We start from the raw sequence: 18,204 nt of genomic DNA, 5'->3' as shown, positions 1-18,204 counted from the left end.
TTCCCTGGGGGCCGCCTGTCGCTCAGAGGCATCTCGTGGCACATCTGTACAGCAAGATTGACACCCAGTGGTCACGAGTGCCTGCTCCTGATATAGCACCTAGGAAACAAAGCAGGGGATCTCTGCAAGCATAAGCAAGGATGATCTGCTTTGCTTTATGATCAAGGGTCACAAGAAGAAGTCACATGTAACCAATTCCTGTTCATGGTTCTTCCTTAACCCAGAAATGATGTCATGAGACAAAGCCCATGAGAGAACAACAGTTCCCACTCCATTTCCTGACAGCCCAGGGATCTCTCTACTCAAGTCCCTATGCTACACCTCAAGTCCTTTTCATCCAAAAGTCAAACATACACAGAAACGATATGGGAAGAGGGGAACAACTGCATGGCTTCAGCTGAAGTTCTGTAGGTGGGCGCTGACAATGGCTCACTGGATCCTCCATTGTGTGGTGCTGAGCTATCCTGCCAGGGCACTCTGTGGTGTGCATCTCTGTGTGTACACATGAACAGGCATGACTCTGTGTGTGTGTGTGTGTGTAAAGCTGGCTCTAGCATGGATCACTGGATACATGTAGGACTTCATACACCAGGGCTGAGAGACTGGGCCCTTCCCCAATGGACAGTCAAATAGGTTGTGACTATGTGCAAAGCATTTCTGAACTATATCTCATGAAACACATTGCACCCAGGGCAGGTATGCAGGTGCCCTGCACTTTGCAGCCATGGTAAGATGACCCATCTGGTGCAAGGAAGGTCCATTTTTTAGCTCCCCTGGAGGAAAAATAAGGAGACGTGTCTTGTGCCAGGGCCTGAGATCAGCACCCGAGCAGTGTCTAGCAAGGCCCAGGCTCCCAATGCGGGAAGAGAGTCATTGCAGTTCCCCACTAGACTATGTCACTGTGAGGACAGGCAGTGCACCACACAGCACAGTAATACTCTGCCTCATGTTCGTACTTGAGCCCCCCTGCTAAATACCCTGGCTGCATTGGGAGCCAGAGAATCAGCCGGGAATCTCCAAGAGACTTTTGCTGTGACCAGGCGTAAGCACCGCTGGAGTGTGGCCAGGCTGCTGCTGCAACCAGGCGTCCCAGGTGTCACTTGCCCTTGCTACAGGAGTTCAGAACGGTTCATCCCTCAGAGTCTGATACCAAGAGTGTCTAGGTCAGCACAAGCTGAGCACTGGAACCTGGAAAATCAGCAGCAGCAAAACAAGGACTGAGTTTGGGAGAAATGTAAGGAAATCTTCTGAGGGGCAGGTAGGAAACCTTCCCCAGTACCAGGGAAGTAAGTGTGGACAGCAAGAAAAAGAGTAGCGGAGGCCACGGTAGGGAATCCAGACTACCTGAGCTTCCTCAGGTCTCTGGCTAGCACCCTACCAGTCTCTCCCAAACCCCCAGAGCTGTAAACATCTACTTTATATAAATGGGGCCCCTGCTTCCTGGCTGCTGTCAGCCTCCTGCTCTGGTTCATTTGCACCTGAGAACAGCAGAAAGGAACAGAGAACTCGTCTCTGGAGCACTTTTCTACCCTTAAAACTCTTCCCACTTGAACTACTCCAGCAGGGTTAAAACCTCACACTTCCCTCCCAAGCTTGTGCATGGTTATGCCACATGCTAGTGCTCTTACTGGATGTACAGCTATTCTTGGGGACCCAGGTCAGGGTACCTGTGCACCAGGATAGCTGCATGGGCCCTACGGAGCTGACTCATGCAAGCATGTCAGTGGCATACCTTTTCCTAAGGCTAAACTGCACTTTATCATGCATTAACAGATGCGTGATGAACAGGTCCAGGGAGGTGATCCTCCCCCTCTATGCAGCACTGGTCAGGCCGCAGTTGGAGTACTGCGTCCAGTTCTGGGCGCCGCACTTCAAGAGGGATGCGGAGAATCCTGAGAGGGTTCAGAGAAGACCACTCGTACAGTCAGAGGCCTGCAGGCAAGGCCCTACGAGGAGAGGAGAGACTGAGGGACCTAGATGTCTTCAGCCTTCGCAAGAGAAGGCTGAGGTGATTTTGTGGCTGCCTATAAATTCGTCAGGAGAGGGCAGCAGGGAATAGGAGATGCTCTATTTACTAGGGCACCCCCTGGAGTAACTAGGAACAATGGCCACAAATTGACAGAGAGCAGATTTAGGTTGGACATCAGAAAGAACTTCTTCACAGTAAGGGTTGCCAGAATCTGAAATGGGCTCCCAAGGGAGGTGGTGCTCTCCCCTACCCTGGGGGTCTTCAAGAGGAGACTGGACAAGCACCTAGCTGGGGTCGTCTGACCCCACTGCTCTTTCCTGCCCAGGGCAGGGGGTCGGACTCAATGACCTACTGAGGTCCCTTCTGACCCTAACGTCTATGAATCTATGAATTCCCAGCCAGGAAGGCTGAGCCAGCAATTTTAGAAACGATGGACCATCACTTGGTAACCCAGCAGCAGGGAGTGTGTAACATTGGCTACTCTTACAGTAACTACAATCAGTAGAAGAAGCCTGCAAACCCAGGCCATGGTCCTTTTCCAAAGCCTGAAGGCCAAACCCAGACTTTGTTTGCTCCCCCGGCTATGTAGGAATTAAACTTTATCATTTAAACTTTACACTCCTATGGACTGGCACTGCACCGTCACTGGTTTCTCTGACCTGTTGCATCCCAAGAATGACACTTTCCATAAAGGCAGAGAGATGAGGTGTTCTCACAATGTAGAAATGTAAGATTAGATGAAAAGGCAACAATATCTTCCTCTGAAAAATCCCAGGTGCTGCAAGTCGCTTCAGAAGGACCCAGTATAGACACAGAGCCCAGCTCGCATTGATCCAATCACAGGCACTTGTCACTGGGCTGTAAACATCAGAGCATGTAAAAATGAATTAAGCTTGTGCTGGCACAAGTGTCAGTTCTGAACTTGGCTCCGTCTGTAAGAGATTTCCATGTCAGGGTTTGCCATTTGCGCAACTATAGAGCAATGTGACTGGAGAAACACTCAGAAAGCATTTAAACCATGGCTCTTCATCTTATGGCAGCAGGGCCTTGCCTGAGCTGACCTGAAGGCTGTGGGCAGGTAACAGAAAACTAGAAGGGTGGTTCCCTCTGCATTAGAAAGCTGAAGAGGGCAAGGAAGCACCATTTTCCTCTGGGCTGGAAAAGCTGCAGTCCTTCATTGCAACATATTTAGCTTTTGGAGTTTTATCAGGTAGAAACCAGACACTGTAGCCTGAGCAGTGATTTCCCAGCAGGGCACAGGTGCAGAAAAAACAGAAGGGAGGTTATGATTCAGTTCCCCACCAGGCTCTATCACTGGGTCCTGCATGCTACTGCCAGTAAACACAGCACAGTAGTAATCGGCTTCATCTTCAGCTTGGACCCTGGTGATGGTCAAGGCAGCCTTCTGACCGGAAATGGATCCCAAGAACCGGGTGGGGATCCCAGAGGGTCTGTGGTTAGTGCTATATATAATTTGCTGTGGGACAGAGCCAAGTTTCTGCTGGTACCAGGAAGGATAGCTGCTGCTGGTGATCAGTGCTCAGACTGCAGGACAGAGTGACAGTCCTGCCTGGGGAAGATGCCAAGGGCTCCTGAGTCACCACAGCCTGCGACCAGACCCCTGAAATCAACATCACAGACCCATTATTAACCAGTCATTTACTTTCCCCCTAGAAAGTAACCTCTTCCAGGAAAGCCACAGCATGAATGCTCCTTGCTCATCTGAGATATATGTGAGCAGTGCAAGAAGAAGCGGGGCCCAGGCCATGGTGGGAATCCAGACCAGCTCAGCTTCTTCAGGCAAACAGGCCTGGCTGGGACCCTCCAAGTCTCTCTTAAATACCCACAGCTGGAGAACAGCTCCTTTATGCAAACAGACTTCCTGTTCGGTGGATGCAGAGCATGCCCTAGAGAAGGTAAATTAAAACAAAAGAGGGGGTGGGTCAAGATAAAATTCCCAGACAAAAGACAAGCCTGACATGGGGCAAAATTGTAGAAGGGGAAAACACACTTATTCCTTAGACTTCTGGCCAAGCACAAGCCTCCCAGACTGACACAGCTACCAGAAGCAGGACTCGGTTGCTAATGGAATGCCATTGGATTCCAGGTATCAAGCAAACACATTGGCGTATCTGCCTCTGGCTGCCCAGCCTCTGCAATTCATAACACCTGGTGTAAGTGCTACTGCTTTGTGTTGTGATACCCCTTTTGTTGTCCCTGTTGGGTTCTGGGTGCCGTGGTATGAAACTGGGCAGGGAGGACTAGCATGGGGTGACCCTGGAAGGTGTGTGACATATAGTGCCAAGATCCAGGTGGGACAGCTGCAGCCTGACCCCTCCTGCACATGCATTCCCATATAGCTGGTCCCTGCAAACCGCCTGGGTACCTGACCCATGTGGAGGAGAGACAAGGAGCTCTCACCACCGCAGCCCCCATGCAAGCAGAACAGTGCTGCTCCACTGCCTCTCTGCAGCTGCTGCTCCTTCCCTGCCCAGACTGGGGAAAGGATCTGTGCAGGCTGCCTGCTCCCTGCCTGCCAGCCCAGCAGCCTGCTGGTGTGCTCAGCCCCTCAGGTCTCCGCACCATGTGGAGTGAGGCAGGGAGAACTGGCTCCTAAAGAAGCAAAACCCCGACACTGAGGAAATGGGTCACAGCCCAGCCCCAGACAGAGATCACGGCGGGAAGGCTGGGGGAGGCACTGGGCAGTGCTGGAGCAGGCTGAATACTGGAGCTGGCCTGGACTGACTAACAAGGAGAACAGCACTGGTCAGCCTTGCAGCCCAGCCCTGCAACACCCAGGCCTGTTTGGGGACTGCAGTAAGGGGCACAGCATGACAGCTCAGGACAGTGATTCTCAAACAGGGAGTCATGGCCCCCATGGGAGCCTGTAGATCCTTTCAGGGGTGCCGTGGCCTGCCACACAGTGCTCGTACTTTTAAGTGAGCACACAAGATTCACAAAATAAATGCAGGGATAAATGAGAATTCACAGCATTACAACCATTAGGGGCACAACATCAGGGCTTGCTTCATGGAGAGTATGAAATACTGTGATTGGCAAACTATGTTGAGAGAGCATTTAAAACATGGAGCTGATCTGCAGGGCTCTGGCTGCGCTGACCTGCAGGGCATGGGCAGGGGAGACAGAGGCTAGGGAAGGTCGGGGGTTTCTAATGAAAATGGAATTGGCAAAACTAAGCTCCATAGCCTGAGCGGGGAGATCCCAGCAGAGCACAGGTGGAGAGGGGGAAAGGGAGGTTTATGCCTCAGTTCCCCATTCGACTCTACCACTGTGCACCACGCACTGCTGCCAGCATGTACAGCACAGTAGTAGTCAGCCTCATCCTCGGCTTGGACCCCCGCGATGGTCAAGGCGGCCTTCTGGCCAGATATGGACCCCGAGAACCGGGTGGGGATCCCAGAGGGTTTCTTACTAATTTCATAAATAAGCAGCCGAGGGGCAGAGCCAGGTTTCTGCTGGAGCCAGCCAGGGTAGTTGCTGGAGGTGATGGCTCCGGTGCTCAGGCTGCAGGACAGAGTGACAGTCCCTCCTGGGGACACGGACACCGCAGGCTCCTGAGTCACCACAGGCTGTGACCAGACCCCTGAAATCAACATCACAAACCCATTATTAACCATTCATTGACCGCGCTGACAGGAAAGCAACTGCCCCCATGACAGTCACAACCTGAACCCTTCTGCCCACCTGAGCAGCATGAGATCAGCACCAGGAGGAGCAGGGCACAGGCCATGGTGACAATCCTGACCAGTCCTCGCGGGCTGCTGCTGGTGCATCGCCCTGTCGGGACGTGTGTTTCTTCCTTCTGCTTCCACCGCTCCGAGAGCCGGCAGAGCAGAGCCCAGTGCACAGCGCTGGCAGGGGAGGTGCTTTACTGTAAAGTCATATTCATATCCATCGTTAAACATCCCGTTCTTCCTGCTTGATTGTCATGAGGAAAGAGGTGGGAGGTATGATTACCCTGTGCATGTCCCACTCCCCCTGTTAAATCTTTCCTAAGGAAGATGTTCTGAATTGTAATTTCTCCACCTCCATGATTAACTCCGGCCTCTGCTCTGCCCTGCCTAAAGCACACTGCTTCACAGGTCAGGCACCAAGATTATATTTGTTTCCTAACTCCTTTTTTTAAATGAAATCTTCATATTTTCCCAAGCAGGAAACAACTATGACCACCTGAAACTTGAGATCTGGCTCCTGCCTTTGTTTCAAGGCAATTTGCATCATTGCAGGTCCTCAGAGGAGGTGAGAGGCTCCATACCAGCTATGAACTGACTTCTCAGAGGAGTTTTCCATCTATTGACTCCTCTGTGAAACGGTATGAAATGTGAACTTTTTTTTCTACCCAGGAGAACTTTTACAATCTTTCTCCAATGACTGATGAAGGGTGTTTGTGCCTGAAAGCTTGCAATTCAAGACATTTTTTTGCAAAAATCTTGTTGGTCTAATAAAAGGGATCATCTGTACTATGAGTCGTGATTGCCTTTTTCCTCTAGGCCAATACAGCTACACCCTGCATACCTGTCCGAACTCCTGGCGCTGGAGCATGGCCTACATTGTGCTTTGTAGACCTTCTGAGAGATGCTTCTCTTCCATGATCCAGGTGACACTAGCAGGGTTTGGGATCTCATGCTCAGGACACCTCTTCTTAGCACTGCCCTCAATGTCCCATTTCATGCAGATAAAGGTCTGAAAATGCTGGGTGCTGAAATGTGCCGTGCAGGAAAATTGCCCTAGCCTGGAAGAGTACCGGAGAGGAGGAAGGCCAGGGCAAGGGACTCTTTTGGACATATACAGTTTTTTACACACTTGTTTTGTGAAAAATATGCAATCATTGATGCAGTTCATCTGGCAGAGATCTGTTTGTATTGCACTAATCTCCAGAAGGCTCTACATGGAGCCAGGGCCTCTCAACACCAGGCAAACTCAGTGAGATGCTCCCAGCTCTGAAAAGGTTACCTTCCAAGCTGGCAAAACAGAGGAAGGGAAGAAGGAGTCTTGCTGAGATCCCCAATGGGGGGTTGTTTCCCCCGCCCTATGATCTCTCCTCCTTAAGGTATTGGGACAACTGTGATATGGATAGTGACAGTCCCGTGGGTAAGGGATGTCACAAAACAGTACTGATCCCATCTGCTCTGCCAGAGCCAGTAGCACCAGTGGTAACATCGTATACCACTACCATCACCCCAGAGGGGCAGAAACGTCCCACTATCCTGCAAATGGAAGTAAAACCCTATTCACCAAAGCAGTTCCAGGCAATGGGGAAATCTCTGCGTCCAGTCAAGAGGAAAACTACATTTGGGTGCCTGGCTGCAGGAGCATCCCTGCCTACCAACTGGAGTGAAGGCCTGATTGCTTTGCTCAGGGAATGCATGACCAAGGATGATTTTGGGACCCTTCCTAGTGATGTCAAGTGTGGGGAATGGAGAAATATGGCTGATCTGTACAGAGATGTGTTGAGGGTGTACTTCCCAGGTGAAAGCTTGCTAGCTAGGTTCCATAACAAGATGCAGAAAGAAGACAGACCTGAGGTATGTATGGAGAGGAAGAAGATCCTGTATGTGGAAGCTGGAAAAGCAGAACAGCCACCATATAATTATGATGTGCCTGCTTTCAAGGAACTATTATCGAGGGGTATTGTGCCAGAGTTGCAGCTGGCTGCACAAGGATTTCATGCCCAGCTTCCATTGGACCAAACAGAACACCAGTTAGCAGATGCTTGTAATCTCGTGTCCCAGATTTTTGGGAAGTCAAGGCAGGAAGGAAAGGTTGCAGCTATAGCAGGTGGTTATGGTAGAGGTCAGAAAGGAAAATCTCCAGGGAGGTGACTAAATGATCCCAAGAGGTTGGAAGTGTGGAAGCAGTTGTTGAAATATGAGAATAGGGATGACATTGATGGAAAGCTGACTCCTGAGTTACTGCTCACAGGGACAAGGAGAAGAAGAGAGAGGGGAAGGGGAAGTGACAAGCCCCTGTCATGGGGATTCCCAATAGGGGTGCCCCATAGCCCCAGTCTCATGCCCTCCCTGAAATTGTGGCATCTATTAGACTAGATCAGTGGGAATGGCCAGTGGTTACAATCTGGTGGGAAAACGACAACAGGGCTACAGGGACTCAGCCAGTGCTGGTGATACAGGTGCCTCAGTGTCATTTTTGAGTTTGGAATTTGAAACATCAAAGCCAAATGCTGAATGCAGGATGTTGGAAGGCTTTAATGGGAAGAAGAGTATAATGTCCCCCCTCCCCCCGAATGGGTCAAATTGAATTTGGAATTGAGGAGAGTCCCTTGTGTGGAAAAGAGAGATTTGCTCTAGCAGAATTGATTGGAGCAGGGACCCTAGGTGTTGCTACAAAACAGAAGTTGCCTGTGAGAATAAACTTAGTTAACTAGGAGCTTAGGCAAGTGGAAAGCCCTGACTCTGGTGCAGGAGTAGTGATTGAAGCGGCACATCAGTGTGCTGCCCTGAAGGCATTTGAGCCTCTGGAAGTGCCAGAGGACTGGAGTCCTGCTGTACAGGATCTGGCGCAGCAGGCCCAATCAGCCTGGGCATAGTGTAAGAGTGAGTGTGGTAAGATTCAGGCATTGGAAAAGGTAAAAGGAGGGGGATCCAGCCTCTCAGCAGCAGCAGAAGTTCCCAGAGGAAGCAGTCAGTGGTATCAGGAAAGTCGTTGATGATCTGGAGGAGCAAGGAGTGTTGGTTGAAAAGCCAAGCAGTAATAAAAGTCCCATCTGGCCAGTGCGTAAAAGTGATGGGAAAACCTGACAGTGGATTTTTGGGCTCTCCATAAAGTAATACCACCCCAAGCACCTGTGGTAGTCAAGTTTCCAGAGATCATAACATCCGTCAGTGAAGGAGCAAAGTGGTTCTCAATACTGGACTTGTCTACTGCATTCTTTGCAATCCCTCTGCACCCTGATCGTTGGTATAAGTTTATTTTTCCCTTCCAAGGTACACAGTACACCTTCACTCAGGTTCCACAGGCATTCAATAATGCCCCTGCCATATGCCATCATCATTTGGTCAGGATGTGGACAAGGCTGACAGCTGAGAACCAGAGGTATGTGTTGTACTATGTAGATGATATTCTGGTGCTTGGTAGGGAGGAGCAGGAGTGCTTGGACTGTACGGAGAGTGCTACAGATTATCCAAGAGATAGGGTTCAAGGCAAACCCTAGAAAGGCACAGCTGGTTGTGACCTCCTGTAAATACTTGGAGATACAGCTAAGGGAAAAAGGACGGTCCCCTGATCAAGATACAGTCAAGCTAATTGTACAGTTGCCACGACCTACGGATGTTACCACTCTGAGATCTTTTCTAGGCTTGACTGGTTCCTCTAGAGAATTCATCAAGGACTATGCTTCAAAGTCAGAGCCATTGCACAGTCTGCTTCAAAAGGGGGAACCTTGGAGCTGGGGACCAGAGCAAGACTCAGCAGGAGCAGCACTGAAGGAGGCACTGGCCCAAGCCCCAGCTCTGGCATACCCTTGATACGCCTACCCATCTGTGCTCCAGTTGGGAGCAACTTCCCAAGGCATAGAAGCAGTCCTGATGGAAGAACATGGATCAGGTTTGCAATCAGTGACATATGCCTCCAGGGTCCTCACCCTGGTGGAACAGGAGTTCTCCTCCTGTGAGAGAGAAGTGCTTGCCCTGATATGGGCACTCCAGCACTGGGAGTATTTGATTGGGATGTCCCCAGTGGCTTTTAAAACAACACGTACGCCAGTGAAGTATGTGCTGTCTGGAAAGGCAAATGAGGGGCGAGTGTCATCCCCCAGTTGGCTAAGTGGACTTTACCACTACTGAATCACATCATGCAGGTGGAGAAAGCACCCAGCCTGTCTCCTGTGCTATATGCCTTGGTCACAGAGGGAGCTAAACACCTGTGCCCCCTTCCAGAGGAATACAGGCCTAATAAGTTTCCTTTCAGGGTCATAGCTCTCAAGGAAGTGAATTGAGAGCAACAGCAGGCGTGGACTATTGATGGACCCAGTTATTATGAAGGACAGGAACCACAGCCTGGATTTGCGATGGTACGGGTGCCACCTGCTGGTTAAGATGCAAAACCTATTCCGGATACAATAGGGAAGTGTCAGCAACATTCAGCACAGGCAGCCAAAGTTGTAGCAATGGCACGGGCTCTGGAGTTGTCAACAATTGAGCACTCAGAGGTAATTTTATCTGATTCTGTTTGGGTTTTCAAAGCACTGTCACATTGATTGCCGGTCTGGGAAAAGAGGAATGAAAACAGTAGATGATAAGTCTGTGGTGCATGCAGAGGTATTGAGGTACACCTGAGGAATGTCCAGTGATGGGACACCCCAATATTGTTGGGGAAAGTGAAGGCACATGCAAGGGAGGGTCTGTATGTGGAGTGAAACCAGATGCCTAATGCACAAGCAAAGAGAGGGACAGTCGAATGTCAACTGGGGAAGTCAGAGAACCCAGAAAGGCAACAGCCACCCCCGTAGTCTCTGCTAAACAAAAGGTGCTCCCTGACATAGATTTAATAACTCTGAAGCAAGCAGATCCTTCTATAACAGAGCTGGTGCAGCAAACAGAATCCCAAGGCTGGAAGGCCTGGAAAAAACCCAGATGAGCTAGTCCTGGCCCAGAAAGTGAATGGTGAAGAGGCACCTGTATGGGTGCTCTCTGCAGGCATCTGGGATGAACTGATCCTGACGGTACACAACCAAGGGCATGCAGGAATCTATAAAACACTGATGTGGGCACAGGCAGCAGGTTGGTGGTCCAAGATGTGAGTGGACGTGGAGCAGCGTGTTAACAACTGCCTTCACTGCGTTGCTTACAGTCCAGACACCAAGATTGTTAAGGGTCCTCAGCAGATTGAAGGCCCACGGAGTAAACTCCAAGTAGATTACATCAATCTTCCCCACAATAAAACAGGGTTCACATATTGTTTAGTAGCAGTGGATGACTTCATCAAATGGATTGAGGCTGTGCCAAGTTGAAGGAATGTTGCTCGGACCACCGCACAGGTCCTGGTGGAGCACGTTAAGCAGGTTTGGTTTGCCTAAAGAAAGTGACTCTGTGTGCTGGGCCCTAGGCATAAAGAAGAAATGGCACATCCCAGGTCATCCTCAGCATTCTGGGTTGGTAGGAAAAAACAATAGAACCATGGATTGATGTTGAAGAAAGTCGTACAGCATGGAAAAGACTGGGGTGAAGCACTGCCCTTGTCCTAATGGCTACCCAAAGTACTATAGCCTCTCACAAGATTACTCCACATGAAGCAATGACAGGGTGTAAGATGCACCTCCCTGAACATTGGTAGCTAGGAGGGGACCCAGAGGACCCTTAACAATCTCGGTGTCTCATGACCAGCTTCCTTGCACCACATATGCACCCATGTGGAAATGAGCCTTCTCTTTATTCCTTCTTTCTGTAGTTTTCCATGTCTCATCATTTCCCTCCAACTATTGGCCTGTTCAAACTGTGGCAATCAGCTGGAAGGAGCCTGGGTTGTTCTCAGCCATCCTTACAAAAAGCTTGACCATGTGAAGAAAAACCCAAGAGCCAGGACATGCCTCAGTGCTCTTTCTGGTCAGAAGACGCCTCTTGCATTGAATAATCCCCCCAGAGCAGCCAGAGTCAAGGTGATAGCTATGGCACTGGTGACCTCCTGTGACAGAGCACAGGTTGTGCCTGTCACTCAAAGCGGTCTGAGCAGGTAGTAAGCAGCCTGCAGGTGGGAGCAGGCCGAATCAGGTGGTCATATGTTAGGAAGGAGGCCGCCTGATTGGTGGAGAAGCTGGGAGCCTGGGTACAATGCTAGGCCCCAGAGCAGAGCGGGCAATTGCTGCAGGGGGCAGAAGGAGCAACATCACCCAGCCAGCTGTTGCTCCCAGAACAGCTTGGAAGTAAGGGCAGGAGCTATGGGGGTGGTGGAGATTCCTGGTCCTGGGGCATGACCTAAAACTACATCCTGCTGAGGAGGATGGTGTGGTGGGGCTGCTTGTGGCAGGGCAGCTTCTGGAAATGCCACACCTGTGCTTCCCCAGTGAAGGGTGAGTATGGGGTGCCAGAAGGCCTCAGCCCCCGCTGCCTCGCAGGTGACCCCGTGGAGGGGAAAAGCTAGGGGAGCACACCCCGGCAGAAAAGCACAGGGCCAAGTCCACTAAGTGGGGCCCGAGGCTTATGAGGGAGCTGGGTGTTGAGGCTCCAGGAGGGTGGGTTTGAGAGCCCCAGAAGGAGCTGAGTGTTGAGGCTCCAGCAGGGTGGGATGAGGCCCCACTGTGCGGGCATGGAGGGACCCAGGGAGTTCAAAGTAGAGCAGGGAGCCCAAGAATGAGTGCGGGGCGAGGAGCCCAGAGTTGGTGTGAATTGAGGCCCTATTATGAGTGATATGATAGGCTGGGTGAGGCCAAGTAAGTTTAGGCTGGTGCAGCTCCGCTAAGGGTCTGGGAGAATTTGTGGACATGGATGCCAGCTGCAAGGCATGGGACAGAGTACAAGGGAAGATTTGGAGCCGTGTATGCGCCCTTGGCATCAAGGTAAGCTTCCCACCTGAAAACAACATAAAGATATATCAAAGGCATGGCAGACAAGGCAGGTGGGCAGACTGCCTTAGACAAGTGCACAGGCCAACATCTAGACTGGCCCCGGAATGGCCCCCTTGTTACACAACCTCTGGCCAGATGCAGATCTGTTAAAGGGGAAAATGCTTTCTCTTTGCACGAGACTCCTCACAGGAGAGCTTACAGACTTGGCTCCAGAGCACTAGGGCTGTACTGGGGTATGCTCTCAAGGATACTATCAAAAAGCTACCCCAACACTTCAGGAAGCAAGAGGCATTCTCCATGCCTAGTATCTCTCGTGTGTGTTCCACTAAGGCCGAGTCATGACTCGGGACCCAGGTATTCAGCACTGCAAGGAAACAGAACAAAAATGCTGAACCTACTCTTGAAGAGCACACAATCTAAGATACGTGCAGATATGGACAGACCCATGGGGAGTACATGTCATCACACCTCTGGAAAAGCGTTGCCTCTGCAGAGGAAGGTGGGAAGGATGTGAAAGTGCTGTTTTATGTCGGGAACAGCTGGAAGCTTTCATTGCATATGATCAGAAGTCAGACTTGTACCAGGTACAAGCAAAATTCTGCTGGCTTAGCAGTATGTTCCCAGGAAGGCATGAGTGCAAAATGAAGAGGGAATTTTATGTCTCAGTTCCCCACTGGGGTTTATGACTGTGCACCATGCATTACTGCTGCCAGTGTATACAATACAGTACTAGTCAGCCTCAGCTTGGAACCCAGTGATGGTTAAGGTGGCATTCTGACTAGATATGGACCCAAAGAACCAGGTGGGGATGCCAAAGGGCCTGCTGCTGGTGTTGTATATAAGCTGCCGAGAGAGAGAGCCAGGTTTTTGCTGGAACCAACCAGGATAATTGCCAGTGGTGATGGCTCCAGTGTTCAGGCTGCAGGACAGAGTGACAGTCCCTCCGACACTGATGGCTCCTGAGTTATCACAGGCTGCAACCTGACCCCTGAAATAAACATTACAATGTTGGCCCGTTATTAACCATTCATTTACTCCCCCAGCCTGGAAGTAACCTCCTCTAGGAAAGCCACAGCATGAACCCTCCCTACTCACCTGAGCAGTACATGAGCAGCGAAAGGAGAAGTGGGGCCCAGGCCATGGTTTGAATCCAGACTAGATCAGCTTGTTCAGGCAAACAGGCCTGGCTGGGACCCTCCAAGACTCTCTTAAATGCCTGGAGCTGGAGAATGGCCCCTGCATGCAAATCTGCTTCCTTCTCAGTGGATGCAAGGTATGTTGTAGAACAGGTAAATTAAAAAGAAGGGGTGAATCAAAAGAAAATCACCAAGGTCAGGGCAAGCCTGAAGAAGGGGAGATATCAAATGGGGAATCACATGTATTCCACACACTTCTAGCCAATTACAGGACCTTGGTTCTGCAACTGGGGGCATTATTCAGTTCCCTGTAGGAATGCAATTTGAAAAGCATTTAGATGTTCTGCAACTTTTCTGCGCAGCTCCCTGAATTCATAATACTAATTGTAACACCCACTGCTCTGTGTAGTGCTTCCCCATGTACTGTCCATATTGATTTTCTGAGGCAGAGAGGGCTTTGGATGGCCTGGACACTGCCCTTGGCATTACAACAGGCAGGGAAGAATCATTCCTGCAGAGACTACCACAGCAGCGTTCAGTCTCACCAGAGAGCCATGCTGCACCCCAGTGCTCTCTCTAGTCCAACAGTCCCGCAGAGCGCCCAGTATCAGGGTGATTCCCATGGCACTGGTGACCTCTCTAACCAAAACCTTCAAGGGGGTGAATGCTCTCCTTGTGCCTGAGATTCCTCCCAGGCTCAGGCCCACTGCATTTTCCTGTGCTCCTGGGTGCATTCAGGGGCATTATGGAAAAGCTATATCTGATGCTTCCGGAAGGCCATGGTCCATATCAGCCCCAGCCCCTGCCCCAAACTGCTGACAATACAAAACAGAAGACTTCCAGCAAATATGAACCAACTGGAGGTGGGGGTGGTCTCATCATATCTCCGTTCTCCAACAAGGGACCCTTGTCACTAGTCCCAACACAGCCTCTGTGAAGCCTGCTAAAAGAGGTGCTGCCATTCAAGCTCTGAATCCTGGATCCTATGAGGGAGTGACTTTTTGCTTTTCTGAACATCCCTTTTGAGCAGTGTCAACCAGGTTGAGAGCACACTTGCTTAAAACTGTTATTTCATCAGCCATAGCAGAGACCTGGCACTCACCTGGGCTCTGTTGATACTTGTAAGGATGCTGGCAAAGGTTTGCATTGCCTTTCGTCTCTTGGGGTGATCTCCTGTTAGTGCCCCATGCCTTAGAGTCACAAGGGTCTTTGGGCCAAATCCACAACTGGTGACCATCCCGCTGTGCTCTGACCAACATCCCATTCAATCCACAACCCCAGGGGCAACTGAAAGGGCAGTGTAGGACCATCATAGCAGACACTTGAAGGGCACTGCTCCTGTAGGACTGTCTGGAAATGATGGCTGCTTAAAAGAGAAAGGTTTCAAAGCACATTGCAAGACTGTTAGAAGAAGCTCAACAAAGCATTACATGATTTGTAAAAAGAAGCTTTAAAAAGAAACAAGAAAGGGCCAGGGCTGCCAGCCTTGGCAATGTTCCCTTAAGCTATAGTTTAGCTGCTCAGAGGGAAAAAACCCAGACCTTGGCAAGGGGCAGCAGCTTTACAACACTTTTCCTTGGTTGTACTTGTTTGCTTTTGAAATAAGGAGTGCATGGAGTCTGGGTACCCAGTGAGCCAGATCCTGAGAAGTGCTGAGCATGTACAGGTCTAGCAAATATACCTTACCAAGAATGATAAAAGAAGCCCAATGTGTTTGGCTTATCAGAGCAAGGACCAAGAGATCACTGGATCCCAGCTGACACTCAGGGCTCTCTCACTGAACAGACCAAGGCTACCAAGATGCACAGGCTGCAAGGCAAGGTGGGGAAAGTTCAAACTGGAAATACTGTTATTATCCATGAAGAAGAGGTCTCTGCAAGGGATTAGCAAGTGCAACATAAATCCTTCCCCACTTGGAGTGTTTGAATCAGGACTGGGGGTCTCTGAAAGCAATGGCCTAGTTCAGCCACATGCAGGAATTCCTGGGTGAAACGCTAGGTCTTGTGTTACTCAGGCTGTCAGACAGGATGAACAGAAAAGTCCATTCTGCACAAAAATCAGGGGAACTATGGTCTGGAGCTGGAAATCTCCTAAATGCACCAAACACCCTTCAATCACAACCTACTGTTGATCTCCTATCACACTGTAATGCAGAACGGGCCCATGGGCACTCCAGGGGCGGTAAGCTGAGACCCCGTCACTAGTGGTACAGACACATGTACATCTGGGGCCCCGGTCTGTCCCCTGGGGTGCTGGGTTTCAGTCGGAAGGCAGGTGACATCTGCAGCCAGAAAAGCCAGCAGCTGCCAGGCTGTGAGAGCTGAGAGGAACTGGAGACTGTGCTGAGCCTGAAACTAGTAGCTCTATAGGATAGCTGCGTGACAGGGGGAAGAGATCCTTTAAGGATCCAGAAGGGGCTGTGAGCCTTGCTTGGCAATCCCTCGGCATGCTTTCAGCTGGGACGTTTTAGAAAGGTCTCTAAGCTGACAGAAAGGGAGGCTGAAGGAGGTTGTTGCTGCTGGGAGAGGCTGGATAATATTTGTGGACTAAACCAAAGAGGCAATATTATTTTTGATTTATTTTGTTGGGCAGAGGGGCCTGAACTTGTGTGTATTAAATGAAAACCCTACATAAGGGACCGGTTTGTTTGAGCCATGACAGTGTGACCAGCTCACGGCCCATGACAGGAGCAGTGCAGGGGCGCTTCAGGCACTGTCAGCCAGGGGTGAGGATGAGTTTTTGTTCCTCTACTTCATGCAGCTCTTCTACTGTGTACTGCTTAGAGGAACCATCCCAGTCAGCACAGTAGTACTCAGCCTCATCCTCTGCTTGGACCTGGGCAATGGTTAAGAAGCAGGTGTTCGTAGAAGTGCTTTTAGAAGCTGAAAACCGATTGGGGACCCCAGAGCCTTTGTGGTTTGTAGATTCATCCCTGTAATACAGCAGATATCTTGGCTTCTCCCCTGGCTTCTGCTGGTACCAGCGTACAACACGATCAGTGATGCTGCTTCCACTGCTTGTAACGCATGCCAGTTTGACAGTTTGTCCTGGAGCTACTGACGCGCTGGATGGCTGAGTCAAAGTGAACTGGTAGGTGGAACCTGAATACCAAACAGAACCACAGTTCATGACAGTAACTTGGAAAGCTGTGTGTGTGTGTGTGTCTATACACATGCATGCCATGCACTCTCACATCACATGCCATTCAATCATGCTGTTCTATTTACCTGCCCAACAGGCTACCAGCACCAGCACTGCAGTGACCCCGGCCATCCTAGAAGCAGAAGACGCAGTAAGAGGGGACTCTGGACTGAACTGCACACCCTCAGCTTCCTTTATAAAAACCTGTGATGGGAGGAGATGTCCTGAATGCAAATCTGGAGAGCTCTGGTTGTATCCAGCTAACCCCCCCAGTTTATCACCAACCCCACATGCATCCCAGGCTTACATAGAAGTGGCTGTAGCTGCTGTTGGTCTTACCTGATACTCTCATCAACTTTCAAACCTTTGCCTATTAAACTCCCCACAGCTGCTCTATTCAGTAGTTGCAAATTAGCACTGGGGAGGGGGTTCACTTGACCAAGGACACTAGGCAGAAATCACTGCTGAGTACAGGTCACTCAGCCAAGAGCACCAGTGATCTGTTGTGGTGCTGGCTGTTGCATTTATTGATAGGTAGATCTATGGCCCTGGTCCCTGCGGGAGAGATGGGATGCCTACACTGTCCTCCTTTTGTGCAGCAGCTCAGCTCCTTCCACTAGCACAACATGGTGAAGGGGTAGGTGCTGGAAGGACTGGGGAAGATGCTGTCCCTGTCAACATAGTGGTCAGAGTCATCCTGTGAACTCGGGTCAGCGGGCTAGGTCAGTGGTGAACAGTTTCACTAGCGGGGAGCAGCAAAGGAAGTCTCCGCTACCCCAGGCAAACAAAAATCACAAGCCACTGTTTGGCTTCTCCCTGATAAACGGCCTTGGCTGTTATTGGCCTCAGGACCTTTCATGCCTCTTGTAAGGAAATCCTTGAGGATGCCTTTGCTCATGAACCCTGGGCTGGTTCCAGAAAAAGCAAACCAAAGTGGCATCCCAAGGCCCATGTTTTTATCCTTGACTCTATCCATGCTGTCTGGGGCATTTCTCAAGAGAACCAGGTGTTTCAGTTCAGGGCATGCTTACTGCAGAGAGAAGGGGTTTATTTTAATTTGTACATTCACACAAGCTGGTTCCCACTGTCTCAACAGGGAAAGCAAATTCTTAGTTTAGCACTCACAAGGGGTTATGTGAGGATGAGTGCATGGTTTCTAACAGTGCTCCTGCAGAAAGGTTTATGTTAACGCTGTCTCAAATTGTTTGATCAGATGCAGCATTTCTGAGTGACTTAATAACAGTACATCTCATCTGGGGCAGTGTCTTGTGTTCCCAGTACTACAGACAATGGATTTTTTTTTATTTTTGGATCTCCACAAATACACTCTCTTCAGTTTGAGTATTGCTCAATCCTGCCACATCAACTCATCCAAAAAGCACCTACTCCCACAGGCTTTCAATAGCCTCAGTAAGAAG

General features: G+C 50.2%; 1 long non-coding RNA gene, 1 pseudogene and 1 gene segment (V, D, J or C); 1 reads left to right on the top strand and 2 right to left on the bottom strand.

The window, feature by feature from the left end:
• The first annotated feature begins 3,292 nt into the window (after nt 1-3,292).
• On the top strand, nt 3,293-4,147 carry LOC112549618. The gene is made up of 3 exons (XR_003093127.1): nt 3,293-3,425; nt 3,644-3,885; nt 4,077-4,147. It is a non-coding gene; the product is annotated as an uncharacterized LOC112549618 (long non-coding RNA).
• Nucleotides 4,148-4,971: 824 nt separating this feature from the next.
• Nucleotides 4,972-5,733, bottom strand: LOC102373714 (annotated as a pseudogene).
• A 10,164-nt stretch (nt 5,734-15,897) lies between these two features.
• LOC102385910 lies at nt 15,898-18,141 on the bottom strand. The segment is given in 2 exon segments: nt 15,898-16,746; nt 16,873-18,141. Coding segments are annotated over 2 exon segments (432 nt in total).
• Nucleotides 18,142-18,204: the final 63 nt, after the last annotated feature.

This window comes from Alligator sinensis, unplaced genomic scaffold, assembly GCF_000455745.1.
Source record: "Alligator sinensis unplaced genomic scaffold, ASM45574v1 scaffold505_1, whole genome shotgun sequence".
Classification (NCBI taxonomy): domain Eukaryota; kingdom Metazoa; phylum Chordata; order Crocodylia; family Alligatoridae; genus Alligator; species Alligator sinensis.
This window is presented reverse-complemented; position numbering and strand designations above follow the sequence as displayed.